General features: G+C 36.6%; 1 protein-coding gene across 3 annotated transcripts in view; it reads left to right on the top strand.

The window, feature by feature from the left end:
* The window catches only part of LOC140239904 (extracellular sulfatase Sulf-1-like), a 75,911-nt gene that overhangs the window by 29,503 nt on the left and 25,800 nt on the right, over positions 1-20,608 (top strand). For all 3 annotated transcript variants that reach the window (XR_011901999.1, XR_011901998.1, XM_072319719.1), the window contains exons 3-4: positions 3,603-3,753; positions 4,103-4,273. Coding sequence is in view for 1 of the 3 variants with exons in the window: in XM_072319719.1 (XP_072175820.1) it covers positions 3,603-3,753; positions 4,103-4,273 (322 nt within the window). In the remaining 2 variants the exon portion in view is untranslated. The remainder of the gene's footprint in view (positions 1-3,602; positions 3,754-4,102; positions 4,274-20,608) is intronic.

Here is a 20,608-nt window from a genome sequence, read left to right as displayed (position 1 = left end):
TAAAATCGAATTTAAAATTAGCAGTTTTTTGGCATAGTTGCACTGTATATCGCCATTGACGCGCGCGCGGAATTTCAACTTTGACGGGCCCGTATGACGTCATATTGAGTCGCATTGATTTGAAACTTGGTATAAATATTCCTTAACATTTCAGACATCCGATCAAAGTGAAAAAACTGGAAATTTCTATTGCACATGAGCTGTGCGTGCGTATATGCGCGCGCGCGTACGCGTCCGTCCGATTTTTTCAATTTTTCAAAAAATGCTCCAAATGGTCTGAAACGTGTGCAAAAAAATTTTGAGCTCGATTGGAGCATACAAATATTTCAACGCGCGCGTACGCGCACGTTTTAAGAGAAAATATGAATTTTGAGAACATGAGCAGAATGCGCATAACTTGAAATATATGTGACGTAAATTTCATTGAAAAATTTCATTCCATTAATGAGATATGATTGAGAATGTGTTTTCATATAATGACGTCATAGTGACGTCACGGTTGAGTGATCACAGTGATACATTAGATTTGTCGTCTTTGGGACATGATGCATACATGCTATAATTTTGAAATTGATAGGCATTGCACTTTCTGAGCTAACCTCTGCACAACTTTTGAGGAGAAATAAAGAAGAAGAAAAACAAAGAATCCGTACAGATACAGAAGGTGATCCGAGAGGATACTCGGATCACCTAAATATGGCAAAGTCACCATCATGTCAACTTGCTAATAAACATCTATCCTTAAAGGTAGTTGAACAGAATAAAGCTCAAAAGCGCACAGTATTGTGAGGGGTCAGGAAGTACCCTGTGTCTGTTACCAAACTATTTTTAAAGCATCAAAACTATTAAACACACCAAGATCACATTTGTATGAAATGAAAAAAAAATTCAAGTTCATCTGAAAGGGCAGTAAATTCCTCCAGAGGATACTAGTATAGATTTCTCATGATCATATACCTACATTTGGTTTAAGAAAACTATTCCTTAACTTATCATGCCTTTTCTTTTCTGTTATTAAAAAAGCACAGTATTTCTCAGTTAAGTTTTCAATATGATATATAAGCCACTTTACAAATCTTTCTTTTTGATATGATTATTGAAACGATATCCTACTAAATGACATTTAATGTTTCATCATAGCTGTGAATTGATCAGTGTGATGTATGCCTTATTAATAATGGCTGCATTGAGCCTAGTTCTGGTTGAATTCCCCACATTATACTGAGATATGGCCCACAACTTACAGCAGCCAGAAAATGTCAAACGAAAGGAAAGAAATTTCAGAGGACATTTCATTTTTCTTTGAATCTGAAAATGAAGCTAATAAAAACTATCAATTATGATGTGCAAGTCTAATCAAATTGATCATTTAATGGCGAAATTTTAAAGTAGTGGGAGTAGATGCAAAAATGTAACTTTTTAATGTCTGTAGAAAGGAAAGTTACACATGTCATCCTCACATGGTGTATATAAGTATGATGAAAATGATCCTGATAACTCATCAAAGTATGATCACCATGCAGTTTGCAACTCATATACTAGTATGTGGTGAGCAATGAAATTTCATTTCTCAAAATTTATAAAGGGAAAAATAATGGATGGGGTAGTTAGGCCTACAGTGTTATGACCTGGTTGCAATAATGCATTTTATCATTTGGTTAGCGTGTCTTTACATTTAGAGGCTTATATAGCCGAGGTATCTAAATAAAATGACCTACACTAGGTGCGGTCAGACTGGCAAAAGATCGAGAAGTTTAAGATCGCGATCTTTAAGATCTCAAAGTTTTGCCGGTGTGACTGCAAACTTCCCGCGAAACTTCTCAATCTGTTTGCAAGCGGTGTCTCCGCAGCGCGACGCCATTGTCATGTACAGATGTGTATTGTTACATCACAATCGCTAGCCATCAGACGGCGCACTCTTTCTTGCGCGTACCAATGGCCCAAACTTCGCGATCTTATACTTCTCGATCTTTTGCCAGTCTGACCGCGCCTAATGATTCTAGGTTTATTTGATAAATTGTCATGATATTGATAGGTGGAAATGTAACAGTTGGGGGGGGGGGGGCAGTTCAGTTTATAAATAGCCCTCATTTCAAAATGCTAGTACAATAACCTTCTTTTTCTTGTACTTTGCATATTTCTCTTCTCTCTATGTTTCAAGAACACATAAACCTATTTAAATCATATGCTGCATGAAAGTGATCATATCATGAATTAATGTAATGATATTTCAATAATGATACTTTAACCTAGCAAGGCATCATCCAGAAGTTAAGAAAACAAAAGAAAATAAGAAAAAGAGAAATACTAAAAACCACTGGCTCAAAAAAAAAAATCAATTCAGAATAAGGAAACATGTACGGCATTCATTCAGCAACAGGCAATAGAGCAGACACACACACACACACACACGGTCAATAAGTTGTAGAAAGAACAGACAGGAACAGATCCCTCTACTCCCACTTCAATCATGCCCTGGAGACCACACCGCCAGTGGTACTCTACTGATTTGTATGCATATGATATTGACCCACAGCTAATCAAAGATGATAAATATTCATTCACTCATCAATCAATAGGACTTGAAACAAGTCAATACACTGATGGAATATGACATGTGTGTCATCTTCACTCTCGGGTCTGGGTTTAAATCACAGTGTTTGTTTAGTCAATTGTGGAAATGCCAGGCACCGTATTGGTTTCTGGTGACAGGACATTGACAGTTTTGATTTGATGTATGATTGAATCGTGACAAGTTTGCCAATAGTGTTCGAATCATTCTTGTGTGTATGAATGTTTGTGTGTGTGTTGAGATGTATCTATGTACGTGTATACTGTAGGCTGATTAGGGTCTTTCTGAATACAATGCTATGATTGAAATCAAACAGAATGAGCAAACATAATTCTTGATCACTGGAATCTGATAGGGTACCATTTCCAGACAAAACCCTTTGCTGGAACATGATACTTTTGTGTAGTTTTTTACCACCGTAATAAAAAAGAAAAAGATGTTGTTGAATGACATACATGTATATGTTTCTTGTTTTATTATGCATTGTGCAGTTTGTAAAAACATGAGTATTTCACATGGGAGGCAAGTAGCATATTATCCCCAAAATGAAAAATGCCAGGTGTGTACTAGTTATGAGACCTGCATTCTTGTTTTTCTTCATGATAATGATAATGATAATGATAATGATAATGATGAGGATTAGGATGATGATGATGTTTGTTATTACTAATATTGCCATCCCTGTTATACTCTCCACCATTATATACATCAGATCCAAATAAGAAATAGAGAGATGTACATCTAGAGATCATGAAAGAACAAAGGATATTGATTGAGGGAACATGGTGTGACCCAATATCAGTGAATTGCAAATATTATGGAAGAGTATTTTGTTCACCATTTCTAAGAAGACTTTGATGTATTGATGAAGTGATGAACGTTTTAATTCCAATAGAAGAAAGGTACTTCTTGTCTCTGCCACAGGTTTCTTTTGTGAAGTATTGTAATCTTCCAATCTTTCCACTCTGGCTACTAGATGACACATGATCTAACCAGTGAATGCTCATTCTCTTTCCTTTCTCACCCGTAGGATACTTTGGGAAGTATCTTAATGAGTACCGAGGGAATTACATTCCACCTGGCTGGGTGGAGTGGGTGGGGCTGGTGAAGAATTCAAAGTTCTATAACTACACATTATGTCGCAATGGACAGCTTATGAGACATGGTGCGAACTACTACAGGTAAGACAGCACTAACGGTGCAGTTCAATTCCATGTTCAAGTTGAACACGATGTATGATAATATAAGTAAGACTTAATTGTATGTTTGCATCAGTTTACATTTTAGTTGTCTAATGATGAAATGTGTTTTAGTTGAAAATTTCATTGTTTAGGCTTATCACATATATGTGCCCTCTCTGAGGTGTATGTTTTCCTACTTTAATCTGCTTGACTTCAAGTATGCATGTATTGATGGAATGTTTCAAGACTTTATATGCATGTCACATTTTAGATTCAGGACATTGATTAATAATTTGATTGACATAAAACAAATTTTAAGCAAATAGCACTAATTTTTGGTGATTTGCAGAGACTACCTTCCTGATGTGATCGCCAATGACAGCATTGCATTCTTCAAGTTGTCCAAGAGGGCATATCCACGCCTTCCTGTTGCCATGGTATTGTCCTTCCCATCTCCTCATGGCCCAGAGGATGGTGCTCCTCAGTATCAGCATATGTTTGCTGGTAACAGACTTCACAGGTGAGCTTCCAGCAGGTTATACACCTTCCTCTCCCTGCCTCATCTTTCCTCATTCTTCTTTAAATACCTCCATCCCTATCCCACCCTCACGGGCCATATCCCCACACGCGAAAGCTATCGTGCTGCCCCCTAGGTGCATGGGGCAAGAGGAACAGTGAGTCTATCACAATGTTTTCCTCAGCATTCTTCTTTATCATGGGTTAGGGAATGTTGTCTGGTGCTTTCTTCAGAGCATATCAATGATAACACTTGAACCTCATATATTGTGTAACAATTTGATGAGATAATGCAGCTTCTTTGGTCTTTTTGTATTGTTGAAGATTGTTGATATCCATGTCATCTGCATACTTCTTCACTTATTTTTGTTAAAATGAAATATTTCATTCTTACAGCATGCTCATGTTTGATCTGTGTATTAAAAACCTGTATGATTACCAGCCAGGCCATTAGTGATGTGATCAAAGGAATGTTCATTAGTCATGTTCACACTATCAGTGAATGATGACTTGATGTAAAAGTGAAGTTTGCTTCTGGTAAAATTTGGGAAATCACAGTAACAGATTGGGTGGTGTGCCGATAATGTCAATATGCCTAGTGAATGTCATGTTACTTGACACTAGAATTTAAAATACCAGTCACAACTTTCTCAGTATTTGGTCTCACAAATGCCTCAATAGTTTGTCTGACATTACCACTTCTACAGAAGATGTGTTTTTTGTTTTATTACATTCATGCATGCTATATCATGTATTTCTTCTTTGAGTCCATTCTTCATCAAAGTATCCCCTATCTTACCAGCCAGCATGGTAGTAGTCAAAATCATTCTGTGGTATGTCACATGGATCTTAAAATAACTATCTGCGAGTACAAATACTCAAGAGTTTTTCCACTCAGAACTTGAATGTAACTGGGAGATATAGGACATGGTTTCTTCCTGTCTTGTGAAAAATAATGATAAAGCGTTCATTGCCATTTGTCCACAAATTCAGTGTAGTTGCCAGTTATGTCCCATTTGCAGTCATTGTTGCTTGATCCATGACATTGTAAATAGCATCACTCTCCTAAGAATCAGCAATTTCAATGATAAACCCTTGTGTTTTATATCAGCATGTGAAGTCTTCCTAATACTTTTCAGGGGGTGGTCATGTGACAAGGCCTCAGTGAGAATGCTCGGAATAGTTATGGATGTTTGGAATATATCAGATAGCACAGGTTTGATATATAGATATAAAAATGCAAGTAAGTTTGAAGAAGTACTAGCAGGGGAAGTAGGTGAAAAAAAAGATGCTGCATGCATTTGAGCCAGTCTTCTGTGGAACATGAGCCCAAAATACTATGTCACTGATAGTGGCAGTTATTGAGGCAAACTTTTCAAGAAAAAATTTAGTTCCCCATGAGTCCTAACTCTTTAGCACCAATGGAGCACATACCGTCAATTGAAAGCAAGAAGGCCATTAATGCCATCCACCTTCTGCTACTGAAGTCACAACAAGCAGTATGCCTTACCCTTGTTTCACCAGGGCAACACCTATCGGATCACTTGGGAATCCCTTCAGATACTCCGCTTGGCTCAGTCTATGTAAAAGTTAACATTCCTTGTAAAAATGGTGTGGTGGCCCCACACATAGACTTCAACCCTGGCAGGTGCTTTGGATTTCAAGTGGATAATATTCTCCTTCTCTCTAAACCATTTCTTGCTCTTATTTCCTGATGCCTTTGTATTCATCATCCACCCTAATCTCAACCACCTCCCTGGATATATACCAAATCTGTAGGTTTTAGAAGGAAAACATTTTCTCACCAATTATTATCAACAGAGAGATAGAAGGTGTGACTTGCAAAGAAATAATGAACCTTTACTTCAGATTGTTAGACAAGAAGTTGCCTCTTTGAAGATTTTTTTTGTCTCTTTATTTAACAGATTTTAGGTCATGCTAACTGCTCTGAAGCATATTTGGATGCAGAAAAATTGCTCTTAAACTGGAGCATAATTGAAATCGGTGTGCATACAGGCTAGCCAACAAATGTAAGAGAGAAAATTTGTACATATGGCAGGTGAGTGAATAAAGTAATCATCTAGAATGAATGTTTGAATAAATTCTAGCCAAAAATATGCATGCATATTAAGAATATTGATGAAAGAGTTTGGTTGCCATAGAAGAGTAGTACATATGACATCTGCTTTGGTCTTTCTACAGCCAGGACAATATGAACCTTGTGAATCATACAAGTCCTGTCAAGAGAATGGTCCTTAAAGTCTTCTATAATCAGTTCACATCTCAGTCCAGTGTAAAGAAACTTTAGTAATCACTACCCAACCTAGAGACAGCTCACACAAGGGAATATTCAGAAAGAATACATATCACAAGGTGAATGATTAAGATTATTTTCCCTCAGAAGACAAATATGTTCTTAAAAACAAATATATTACTTTTCCTTTCATTCGGTGGATGGTTCTCACATTCTGATGAAGTGAGCTGTGAACATTGTGTGCTTCAACACGTTTTCTTATAATTCATATTTTCACAAATTTTAAAAGTAGGTCTTGAAAAAAGAAAACAAACCTGATATTTGTCCTTTTGGGGACTTCTTTTCTGCTTGTCACTTGTTAAGAAAAAAACAAGCAAGCAAGGAAAAAAAACCTGCCAAAACACATGGGAGTTGAAGCAGCAGAACCTGGCTGTTACATTGTTGACATAATTCATTTTGACATCAAAGATCAAACAACCTTTCTTGAAATATGCCATTCTGTGCTCTTTTTTTTTCTCTCTTTTTTTTTCTTTCTTTCTTAGGACAGCCAAAAACACACATGCTCCAATTTTAGCAAACATTTACCTAATGCTTTTGGGATTTTCAGTAATGGAAGGGAACAAAGCAAAAAACTAAGAAATGTCAAGTCTAGAAACTAGCAGCATCAGAATTCATTCCCTAGCTGTGACAGGATAGGCATTACAGCACATGATTCATCCATCACTTTGGAGGCAAGAAATGACCTTGTATTTATACCTTTGACATATTTGATTTTAATTCACATACATTTCATAAATGGTCTGTGGAATTTTAGGAACGAAGTGGTCTTGTTAATGTGATTTTTTTAATATTTTGAGTAGTGGTGACATCTCCTCCAGTGAGATAATAAATAATAATGATAAATAACACTTATATAGCACTTGAAAATACTGATATTTTCAAGGGCATTAAGGCAGAAAAACTATGAAGTTGTTGGTACATAACTTAATGTACTATAACAACAACAACACAGTAAGCTTTTTATCTGGAAGAACAGGCTGTAATAACAATGAAGAAGCTACCATGGGAATATAAAACCATCATATCATTATGATAATCATGTTGATAGTGATGGTGAGAGTTATCATCAATGTCATGACTGTAATTATTACTTCTGCTTTTGGCATCATCATTACTATCAAAATCAGTATTTTGCATTTTCTGTATCTTTGCACATAAAATTGTGATCGATGCTGGTTGCCAAGGATAGCTCAAGAAATGACTGTTTATGAACTTCAGTACATACAAATAGACCATATGATAATGACCTTATCACAATGTTGGTAATGATGTCAGAGAACAAAGTTCATGGGTTCAGGGTCAAAGGACAAAGCTTCACTGGGCAATACTTCCTGGAGCTCCTGGTATTTGATCAAAATGGATACAGGGATTGTCCATTTTATTCAAATTCATCTCAACAGAAGAATTTCATGAATTTGAATGATTATGCAGTACCCACTGCATGCTAAAAGGATTAGAACCAGCATTGGCTGTCGGCCGAAAGCTCAGTGGTCTAGTGGATAAGATGCCTGTCCGCAGATCAGGAGGTCGTAGGTTCGAATCCTGCTCGAGTATGTACGCCCATGATTTCTTTTATCATGGATACTACTAAACAACTGCTAAACACTGATCAACTCAGTGCTCGTGACATCGATGTAGGACAATTTGTCAATCAGTTGCAAGGGATTGTCCATTGTTTGCAAGTCACCTGTTTATTTCCTGATAGATGTAGTAAATATGGCTCAAGGTGAACACATAAGGCCTACTTTGCAAGTTTCACTGTTCATACAATAGCTTGTATATACAATAGATATGTATTATGCAATTTTATCACTTTCTATTGTAATATATATGTGTAATTTTATGCTAGGTTTACATTATGTTTTCAGCAGCCACTGTAATCACGTTTTAGGCCACCTTGGAAAAAATGGGTTGGATGGGATGGGCAAACTTGACAGGCCATAATTTGCTGTGGATACAGCACTGAACGAGATTTTAACCCGTTGAGGACGAGTCCCGAGTATACTCGGGCAAGTGTCTGTGGGAAATGCGTATTGTAGCAAAATCACAGGGTATTTAGATGCAAAAAATTTATACTAGAATGGTATAGCTATACCAAAACGGTATAGCTATACGATGAATTTATACGCCTGAACGCTGACTAACGAAACAATGTATAATGAAACAACGTATAGCGAAACGACGGTCGGAGCATCGTTTCGAACTAGAACTCGATAACGAATCAGCATTCCATCGTGTGCATTGTGCTTCTGAATGTATGGCGACCATAGAACGGTATAACTGGGCGGGGCTTAATGGAAACGAGCACGAAAGGTGACCTTGTACCTGTCGCTCATGACCATAACAACATGCGCAGTGAGAAACTGCACATCTATACAATGTTTTTCCGGAATGGTCGAAATTAGCGTCTGAACGGTCTATCGCCTATACTTTATATGTTGTTTCTTTATCGAGTTTTGGTATAAACTGGCTTGCGTTTGAATAGGGGGTCAATCCCTCCTCAACGGGTTAAGTTACAGTGCTGATGAGAAGCTCAGGAGGCCGCAGCAAAACGTGGGAAATGCAACAAAGCCTGACAGAATGCATTAAGTCATAGCAAAACTTTATGGGAGGTGGTCCATAGTTAGACAAAAAAAAAAATGTATTTCCCAGCATCTCACGGCCTGTGAGAAAGAAAGATGCTCACTTTGGAGTTTGCAATTGTTCAATTACCTTTTGAAATATGCCAGCCATCCTGTAGACCAGTTCTACATGCTTATACCATCATGTTTGTTTGTTTTTAAAACCATATGTCCAGAGACTTATTCAAGAGCAAAGAAGCAAATTGTCAAAAATGTGCTGAAAAAAAAGACATCAACATCTGCAGAAAATTTTACTTGTTCAGATTTTACATCTCATGATATTGCAGTACACTTCTAGGGTTTTATGTGAGATTATGACTGAGTGTGGTATGTGTCTCACCATCCCTGTATTATCTGTATTCCCGTCAAAAATTCAATATAAACATAAAGAGCTTGTCAGTTTCATATGTACTTATCATTAATCACAAGTCTTTTGGATAAAATTTTGACCAAATATTGATCGCCATTGCTTATTGTGTCATCTCTATCTCCCACAATATGTTCCATCCCATGGAGAATCACTGCCTGAATCTTTGAATTTTTCTGTTTATTTTATTGCGCTGATGGTCCCTCGTGTCATGTTACTATTCTATTCACTTAGTTTCTCTATCTTTTTACAAATATTCCCCCAATAGTGCCAATAATATCATTTCACCATGCTGATTATAACTGTGACACAGTTTGCAACCCACTGTTCATGCATAGTTTATAGACTTTGTATGACTTAGTATGTAGATTATCTTTAATCCCTTTCACATCAGGCAAGATATGGAATGTATTCAAATATGATACCTTGGTAAGTCCCTTGTACTGTGAAACAATTCTTCTTCTAATTGTTGACATACAGTATTGCAGTTCATTATTAGGCTTGAAAAATTATTTCTATTAAATTGCAGAGGAACTTTTCAAATCATATCACATACTGTTACAGAAATCATTGCCACTGTAATGTTCTTGAAAATTTTGTTTTTGGACCCTTTTTTTAACTTGTATCATTAAAAAAAAAAAATAGATAAATAAATTGGTAAATAAAAACACAACAACTTCGGAGTATGAAGTCCCATGTGCTCCAAATCTGTAACAGTATTAAGTTTTAACACACAAGTCCTCAGTGATATTTCTCTTTTTTTTTCCTGCTTTTATCAATTAATACTTATTCACATGTCATGTATGGCAAAGAGTTTACATTACTGCTTTGTCAAACTTCTGAACGTTGTTTTTTTGAGACTTCATTATGACCAAAAGTGTATAGGGGCCACAATCTGCTCTCCTATTTGAGGTAGACATGAATGAAAATATTTCTCACACAACTCCACTCTAGCTCCAGTCTTAGGAGGATCCAAGCATATGAATCCTGGTGGATTCTATGGGATTTGATTTTGTAAACATTGTGATGCCAAGGCAGCCAATATTTACAGGCCATCTCTCAAGGCAAAATATCAAAAATTGCTGAATGTTTATTTGACAAGTTGCTTGGAGGGGATTTGGTGTAATGGAGATTTGGGATTTCATGCACAAAGAGTTTATGATTGTCATATTATTGGACAGCAGTAGGGCAAAGAAAGGAAACCCTTGGAGTTGTCATTGCTTGTGTGATGTTATTGATGACTTTCAGACACACAAATTCTACCTCCTTTACAGTCATTCCATCTTACTTTTCTGTCAAGATCAAATTGTGTAGGTGTTCTGCCTGTCAAAAGTTGTCAGGTTAGTGCGATAATATTGATTACAAATTTTTAGATGGGTGTCATCTAAATCATCTAAACTAACTTCTTGACTGTCTCTGTATTCCGTGTCGTCACATTATATTTTTGTGATGATTGAAAAGTAAACCTAGTAATATCTTGTCTTGTATGTGCATACATGTACATGAAATATCTAACAAAATTATCTCTATGTCTACTGTTAGTAAGTTGTGTTAGATAAGGACATATTCTCTTTAGTCTTTACACAGTGTAGTGATCTCCTGCTCATTTACAGGCAGTAGTATGCCACATTATGGATAACAAACAGTGCTTAGAATAGGTGTTATCTATTTTCCATTCTCATGTTCCTTTCCTGTGAGCAATATTGATGGGGTTTTGTTTTCTTTGTTTGATATGAAAATGGAGTTCTGTCTGACACAGACTTTTTATTACCACAGGCTTAGATTATCTCATCCTCCTATGTGACATTTTCTGGCCATGAAATTGTCATAAACTGGCTTTAAATCTTAGAAAGAGAAAAAATACAGTATAAACACATACAACTTAAGACTATAAGTGACTGTTGTTGTTGTTGTTGTTGTTTTGTTTTGTGTTTTTTTTTTTTTTTTTTTTTGCTATCTTCCTGAATGAGGAGAGATAGGAGTTCATCCTATAAGCTCAGGAATTTGAAATCTATTCACACTTAGCAACTGTCAGAAGAGGGAACTCTATTTTCTTGCGATCAATCTTGGGTGGATTGATTTTCTTGCACCTTGATCTTTGCTGAGAAAAGTGATTTGTCCCACTCAATCCGCCCATGCAGTCTGGGCAACTCTCATGGCAACATACAGCATGGTCTGCTTTCATTAATGATTGACACCACCACACTCTGAGATGCTCAATAAATGAAAAGAATAAGATAACAGTTAATGTGGTAATTCTGTCAGTGACAATGCCATATTGACAATGTATTCAGAAATTCTTATCTCTGCCAAGGAGGTTATGTTTCTGTTGGCATTGGTTTGTTTGTTTGTTTGTCTGTCTGTCTGTCTGTCTGTCTGTCTGTCTGTCTGTCTATCTGTTTGTCTTTTTGTAAAACATTTCAAAAAGTTTGAACAGATTTGGATAAAATTTTCAGGAAAAGTTTGGTAATGACACAGGTACAGATGATTGAATTTTGGTAGTGATCTCTGTCTGGATCCAGGATTTTTTTTTTTTTTTTTTTTTTTTGAGAGTGGAATTCAACAACGTGGGTGGAAATGAGCTGCTTGGTGGAGGTCTGCACTCTCCATATACTTCTTTAGTCTTTAAAGGTACTGTTTACCATTGGGAGCAGTGACTTAGTAAATGTTCGAGTTATCACATTTTGATGCATATGTGTAGGTTAGTTGTATCACCAAACATCCTGCCATCTTAAAATTTTGCAATAAAGCCTAAAATATAAGGAGATATCACTATTTTTTCCTCAATAAACTATAACTGTAGATGATTTAGTCTAGAAACAATTTTGTTATATTTATTGTTCACATTTTGTATATTTAACAATTCTTAACATTAATTATACCAATTTACATCGCTTGTTTCTATCCCTAACTCACATTTTAGAATTATTTTGAAGCTCTAAAGCTGGGTTTTTGTTCCGTCTCCAAATGGTAAATAATGCCTTTAATGTGCTTTCTTTTCTTGGTGGCTTTCTATCATACCCATACAGTCTACACTGTCTCTGTCAGTAATGCATAAACCAATAACTGGATGGTCCTGTAGTTCATCTCCTAAAACATAATCTGTGCTGATACTGACACATAATATGCTAGAGATGGTAGGTTTAAAATTAGGGGAATGATAAGTTAGAATAAAGGCTTCCGTATAGCTACTCTATTGCTGTCATTAAGTAATTTTGGTGAAGCAAATTAGAACACGTACATTTGCAGCTGTAGCAGCTCTCTTTCTGGATATTTCAGTGCTATGAAGTCTGTGATTCATATTTGTCAGCAGATGCTATTTTGTAAAATAATGGTCCTTTTTACATAAAATTCATGAATGTGATAAGGTTTGTCAATACTATATGTCTTCATGTGCTGGCACTGTGTATATCTTTGAGTTAGCTGAATGCTAGTGTCTGAAAGTAATTAAAAAAAAATACTCATTTTTGAAAAAGTGGCCTTCTCATAGACTAAGCATCTTTAACACCTGATGAAATGCTGAGAGAAGGAATAAGATGATTTACAAGTAGTCACCGTTTTCTCATCTTTCAGTTTGATTTCATTAGTAGAATTACAATGTGTGTATACAGTGCCTTCTGTAGAAGGTGTTACTGACAAGGCAATGCTTGGATTGAGTGATCTCACCCTCTGGTAAGATAAATTGAGGGCAGTAACACACAAGAATAGTAGACTTTTACCAAGATGAGCTGACTGAAGGTAAGAAGCATGGAAGTACAATGTAGAAACTATGGAAGACTTGTGTCCACAAAAAGAAAAAAAAAAGCATGCATGGAGTGCTTTTTCTTGGGGGGGGGGTCAATAAAAGGCAATTCCACAAAAAAACGTTTACTGGCAGTCAGTTCATATGGATTGAGGATAGAAAGGCCTAAAGGAAATTGTGAATTTTACCCGAGAACTCGAAACAAGGTTGTCTGGGATAGGCAAAAAGCCTCACAACTTCTATTATACATTCTACTTCAGTGGTACAAGAACATGAACAAAATTTCAGGAACTAGAGTTTCCTCTTTTCTCTTTTAAATAGGAGATTGTACAAAGCATTAACTTAACTCATCTGAGGCTTTCTCAGTGCAATTTTAAGACCTGAAGTTTTCCTCTGTAGTAATAGCAGCCCATTTGCAGCCATTTACACCTGTCGTATATGAGGAAAGAAGCGATGATTTCTCTCAACAATTCACAAGCTGCACTTTACACAGGGCATGGCTTTTATGGGGGAAACCCAAATCACTGAGATGTGTTTTGGTAGGAGCACAGATTGTGTGCCCATGCTAATTTCTCTCCTATCTCTGTCCAGCCATGGTCATCTTCATCTGTTTTGGGCAGCATTAGAGCAGATACCTCGTTGGTTGGAAGTGTTCCTGAACTCCGTCATTCTGAGCCATCTGTCACTAACACACACTTGCATGTTATCCTTCATTTAACCAGTGTCCTCGCTCCCTTCAGGCGATTGTTTTATCACGTCCCTCAGCCTGTCACGTCTACGTTATCCTCAGGATTAGGGCTAGGCGTGAAGAGAAACTTGTTCCAGTTTCCGCAACCGATGAAACTTGCATCCAAGTCAGGTGTCCATGTCTCTTCAGTGCAGTTGAAATCTTACAGCCATATGTACAAATTAACTAAGCCCCTTACCCCCTGGAAAGAAAAATTCAATATTCATTGTCAACCTCAGTGATGTGATCATTGTCTAGGTGTGCCAGTCAAGCTACTAAATCCTTCCCTCCTAAATTCAGTTTGCATTCCCGTGAAGCGCACCATCAAATGACATGATGAAACATGAAAGAAGACATATTCCCTTGCATTTTATGGAAGTTCTGGTAGTCTTGTGGCAGAGGGTACTGTATACGGCATATATTTCGCTAGTCTAAATTTTTACGAATCGGGAATTCCTGATGATTTTGCGAGTGGTTAGATTCGTGATCGTTGAGTCCTGTACTGAACGGAGAAGTGTACAAGCATGCATCACATTCACATCGGGATCAGAGTCAATATTTTCGCGTGTCTTTAATTTCGCGAATAGCACCTGACTCACCGAAATTCGCGAAAATAAAAACCTCATTAAATATTTGGCGTATACAGTGTATAATAGTATTCTCCGTCTGCTCTTTACTAGTCTCCAGAGATAGATAGAAAGAAATAAATGATAAAATAATGATAAAAACAAATTGGCATAATCTCTTGTTAGTTTTAACTCAATTAAACCTCAACACTATGACTTCAAAGGCTGGCTACAGTCATCTTTCCCTTTCATATATAATACAATCATACTATCTGTGCAAATATAGCGTCTAGCATGTCTACCATTAAAGGGACTGTACAGTACTGGTTGAGGTGGGGATTCATGTTTTGAACATTCCTAAGTGAGATAATGAAAAGCCTCTTATGAAATATGAAAGAGCATATAGTTCTAAGAAGGATTCAACATTTATTTGATGAAAATTGGTTTTCAAATGGCTGAGATATCCAAAAAAGTGCTAATAATAAAAGGCGACATGCCACAACTTTATTAGGATCTCTTTATTTCACCTTGTTTTTGGATATCTCAGCCATTTCAAAACCGAATTTCATCAAATAAACTTTTGATACCCCTTAGAACTGCATGCTCTTTGATATCTCATAGAGTGGTTTCTGAATATCTCGCAAAACGTTAAAAGCTAAATCCTCACCTCGACCAGAACTGTACACACCCTTTAACATAGTCTTGACTCCAGCATCTGGGTCAATATCTGGGTATTGTGGGATTTGTCATTTTTGTCATGCTTTTCTGAGTCTGTGGCATAACAATAGTTAAAGTTAATTCACAAATGCTTTCCTAATTCCATAATTGTCTCAAACAACTACTGCTGTTGGCAAGCCTAAATTTTCAGAAAGAATAATATTGGATTTTGCTCCTGTGCATCATAGTCAGAGCTGAGGCTGTGATGTTTGGATATCAGTCAGTGGTTGTTGACAGAGTAAGGAAATAAGAACTGGCATGCTGTTGATATTGAGTTATTCAATAAATCTCTGAAACCAGAGACCTATCTTCCCCTTCCATTGTTTGTATAGTTTCCACATATGAGGGTTGTTAAGTTTATGGAGTGACCAGTTTCAATTTTCTGTCATGAAGATACAGATTATGTAGTCATATCCGTGCGTGCAATTGATCCCTTTTGCCACTGATTCATCTCTTTCTTTCACACTCTTTCACACTCTTTCCCATCTCATCCTTACTTTTGCTTCTGTTTCTTTTAAACTTAATGCATATTTCAAAGTAATAGAGCAAAATATAATTTGTACCATATCTAATTATTTTAATGCATATTTTTCCTTTCCCCATATTCTAGAGATTAAAATTGTATTCTTTTGAGAACTTTTCAGGTATTACTTTTTTTTTTCATAAAATTGTGTATTGCCATGTATAGTTCTTCACTGTTTCTTATGAAAAATACCATATTTGTCTCAATAGTAATAGTGTAAGGTTACTTCTTCACTTTCTTTTTGATTCAGTCTTTCTTGTTAGTGTCAGCTATGTCCTGGCAAACTTCTTCATCATGAGGTGTGCTCCAGCCCTGTTGTTCCAGCTATGTTGGTCTTCAGACACATAATTTACTGCATCATGCAGACTGTACAGGTCTCTGCTGCCAAGTGTAGCATCAAGAATCATATTTCATACAATTAGCATGATGGGAAATGAGGGATGGCAGGCTTGTGTCACACCGTTTTGATGATAAACGGGGGATGCATGAATCAGAAGTGGTTGTCAGGGTGGATCTTGTTTGGAGTGCTCTTACATCCTTTCTTCCCTTTCAGCTATGTTTGTTTCTCCTGCTCCCACTTATGTTCAACTTTCTGACCTTGCTCCTGTTACACAGATACAACATGACCAGTCAGCCACACAAGATGCCACAGAGTCAAAAGTGTAGATAAAAGCCTGAATAGATCATTTTCCTCTGTCACTTATATGTGATAAGATACACACTCCTGCAATCATAAAAGGCACAAAGTTGGACACTTCTTACTGTTAGCATTACCTCACCACTGGAGGAAACATATTTCAGCAACTGAGAAGAGAAAGGGTATTAGCTCCTTAGACTGAATCATAGTCTTTGTATTCTTGACAGACAGTTCTAACAAAGTGATATTTTTTAATAAAAGTTGTTTTTTTTTAGCCCCCCCCCCCAAAAAAAAAAAAAAAAAAAAAGATGATAGAAGTACCATCTCTCTGAAAAAGAATACATGCTGCAGAAAATCATCTTGTCTTTTTCTGTCATCACTAAACATGTTGTACTTATTAAGGAATCCTCTTTTATACTTACGAACATGAAGTCTTGTGCATTCTGTCCTTTTTTTTTAGTAGATATACTCATAAACTCAAAACATGGCATATACTGGTTGTAACTTGCCTGCTGTTTCCATGGTAACCATGACTAAATCACACTTTATGCCCTCAGTAAGAGCTGTATAGGTCCAGAATTGCCAGAGTCAAGTGTACAATAATGATCAGTTACAACAGCCAGAACTACAAGTGACAATGAAATTTGGTATAGATGTGCGTGTCTCTCATTGAACAAGAGAGATGAGATCGAAAATGAACACATCTTGTGACCGGCTACTATTCGCAATAGAGAGGTCTATCCCTAGTCTCTCATTGGTTGGCAGTGCATAACACATGTAAGTGATGGCCAATAGGGAACAGTGACTAAGCCCATTAAAATGTTACTGTCATCCTGTTGCGTATTGAGAAGGATGAAAGTTCTTCATCCTCAAAAGAGAGAGAGAGAGGGAGGGAGCAAAAGGTATGAAAATTGGGCCTTCCTCTGAGAGAAAATTCCCTTTTCCCCCTAGAAAGATAATGAATGAATTTTTGGTGTTATCTTGATTCTGCATTTTGGTCACTTTCTTCATTAATATCTCTGCTGTTAGCATGACCTCAGAAATTCCAACATTTCCTGTCATGTCCTGTTTTCCATTTTAAGTATGTAAGAAAGAAAGCAATATTTTTCATTTTATAGAATAGAAAATCTTTTCATTTGTTCAGAAATAAGAATAAAGAACTATTTTTTCTCCTCAGAATAAACCATACACTTGTTACACATGTAACCAGAAAGAATCATTCAAAATGACAAATCATTCATTAAAGTTCATACAGTTTATTTTGTTGGATCCTTTTCCTTCTGTTTTAGTACTTTACTTGCAATTTGCAAAGTGACAGACAGAGAGAAAAGAGATATGCTACAGTATGAGCCAAAACAGTGTTTTCACTATTTTCTTCCATTCATTTTGTTGTTGCTGTTGCATTTCATATCATTTTATTGCATTATTTGCTCCTATAATTACTCATTTTATTTACTCACAACCTGGCAGGGGGAAAAAAGTAAAGTTAAGCAGTTGTTGAGATGATAATGATAAAAAACAGTACATTGGTTATCATTGCTGTATCCAGTGAAACTACAGTGAAACCTGCCTTAGCAGCCACCTGTCTATAGCAGCTACACAATGTTAACGACCCTTTCAATAGCAGCCAACTGTATATCACAGCCACTTCCCAATCTCATCCCCCCCCCCCCCCCATCTCCCTTTGGTGGCCACTTTTGACAAGTTTGACTGGAGGCCTATTTGAATGCTTGGGGAAAATACTGATGCTGAATCAAAGTACTGTTAGAGATTATTTGTACTGATGTTGCCAAACTTTTCCCTAACATTGATTTTTATATGATGACAAATGAGAGAGTCTGTTTTTGTTTGCCACATAACTTCTGATCATTCTGCATGTTTCCATCCCGTAGATCTGCATGCAAAGCTTAGAAATAACTAAAAAAGTGCAGTTTACCTTTTTCTTGGGGCAGTAGTCTGATTCATCAGACCTATTTTTTCTTTGTAACCTGTTATCTTTCACTCTGTTTAGTGACCAGAATGGTATCACAATATTTTAATTTCATTATTTGTGAATAGTCTGCTTGGTTTGTTTGTACATTGTACATCTTCCATGTTTGAAAGTATGAACCCAAATGCCCTGTGTAGCTGTTCAATTGTTATTCATTCAGCTTCATCTTCTGTTATGGTGATAGAGATGTACATTTGCAGGGAGAGTCTGGTGAAATAGACCATTTTTTATCAAGACAGCTACTCTATTCCCATGACAAATTGAGCAATTTGTGGAGGTACACTGACACCAACAGTACATAGGGCAATCCCTGAAATTCCATGATGGAAGACTTCAGTGTTTGTTGCTTGACATGACACACCCCTAACTGCCCTTATGATCGACCAGACTTCAGTATAAGGATATCGGAATAAACACAAAAGGCATTAATCTTTATTTAGAAGGAAAAGATATGGATAGTATGCAGTATTCCTATAGGTGTTCTTTCTCTATTTACTTTTGAACACCTCAAACTTATTTCATTTTCCTGAAGTTGAAAAGGTTCCTTGATCACATTAATTTCAGAATGAATCCTTTATTGCATTTACATAATTTGCAGATTACTTGTCATTTGAGACTTGAGTAAACCTGTATCCTTTGAAAATTTCCTCTCATGAATTCCAAATGAATTCTAGAATGCACTATGTTTGTGCATACACTGTTTATCATCTCAGACAAATTCAGTATTAAATATCAACTATTGTTAAATCCATTGATTAAGAAGCCCCACAGCACACTAATGAACTACTCAATACCTATGAGTCTATTTACCATTTATGATCTTCTAAACAAAAATCCCTAGTTATTCTAAAATCTTTACTGGTCTCTTTGATACTGTACCTGCACCAGCATATACAGTCTACTACGTATTTTGCTTCTCTGTCTCGAGATGGAAAATTTTACTCTTTGATTTCTAATTTAAACTTTTTAAAGTCCTTTCATGTGTCCAGCCTTCCTATTGTAGAATATGACATATGTTTGGAGTGTTTTTTGTGGGATTATTTTGTATCTGAGTAAATCTGTGGTTTTTTTCTGATGGATCAAGATTTAAGCTGCCCCTGCTGATGTGATCCTTATATTGCTTCTTTCAAGAAACTTTTGTCCATCATGAAATATTGACCACATGCTCTTTGACACAGTCTTTCATATCCAGTGATATTTCAGGTAACAGAGTATGTAGTGCTTCAAGTTTGTCACCAAGGAAATTTCTCTATTACATAGGTTTCTTGGAAGTCTTGAATTTTTGTACTTTTCTCATATTTTTCCAGTTTCAAATGAAAAGGCACTCTGTCAGACAGAGAGTAGAGTAGAGCTAGAAATAGAGTCGAGTTTCATTAAAAAAAAACGGACAAATTTCAGTGAAGTACAACCCTCTTGTAAGAACATTAAACTGTAAAAGGTGATGTTAATAATTTAGAAAGTGCCTGATAGTAGTCACCGAAGCTGAAGCTCGACTCCAACCCCACTTCAAATGGCCTGTGTCATGTCAAGCCTCTCCTAAAGAGGAAGTGACTTACCCCTCTGGACTACTATAAGAGCCACCAGCATACTAAACCAGAAGGTCAAATCCCTTAAGTTCAGCCTCTTTGCAGGCAGTGAACTTTTAAGATGACTGCATACAATTATCACATCCTCTGTTTCATGATATGACCTTTGGTAGAAGAACAAGATGGTGTGCTAGTGTTTAATAGTTAACCCTGTTTCATGGTTTAATGTGTTTCAGTTTTACAAAACAATGTGGATGGTCCTCTTGGGCACCATCTACACAGTCATCTTAAGCATTGCCCAACACTGGGGCCTCTTGGAGACTGTATATAGTACACTGATTTGTGATTTTCCTACATCAATAACTGTGGCCTCAAAGAAATTATGTGTTTTCCTCTGCCTGTATACATAAGCTGAGCAAGCTAGGCTGGGCATAGAAATATCTCAAGTGTTGCAGTTGATATGTGCTACAGGAGAAAATCTGACTTACTAATTTGCCATCTGTGTTGTTTGACTTCTTTGCTTCCCTCTCATCTTTGTTGAGTGCATTTTCATATTTGAGATAATCTTGCAAGCCGACGTCTGTGCATACAAGTTTAGGACTTTTCCCT

Source organism: Diadema setosum, chromosome 16 (assembly GCF_964275005.1).
Source record: "Diadema setosum chromosome 16, eeDiaSeto1, whole genome shotgun sequence".
Lineage (NCBI taxonomy): Eukaryota > Metazoa > Echinodermata > Echinoidea > Diadematoida > Diadematidae > Diadema > Diadema setosum.
The sequence above is the reverse complement of the archived record's forward strand: the minus strand, read 5'-3'. Positions and strand labels throughout refer to the sequence as shown.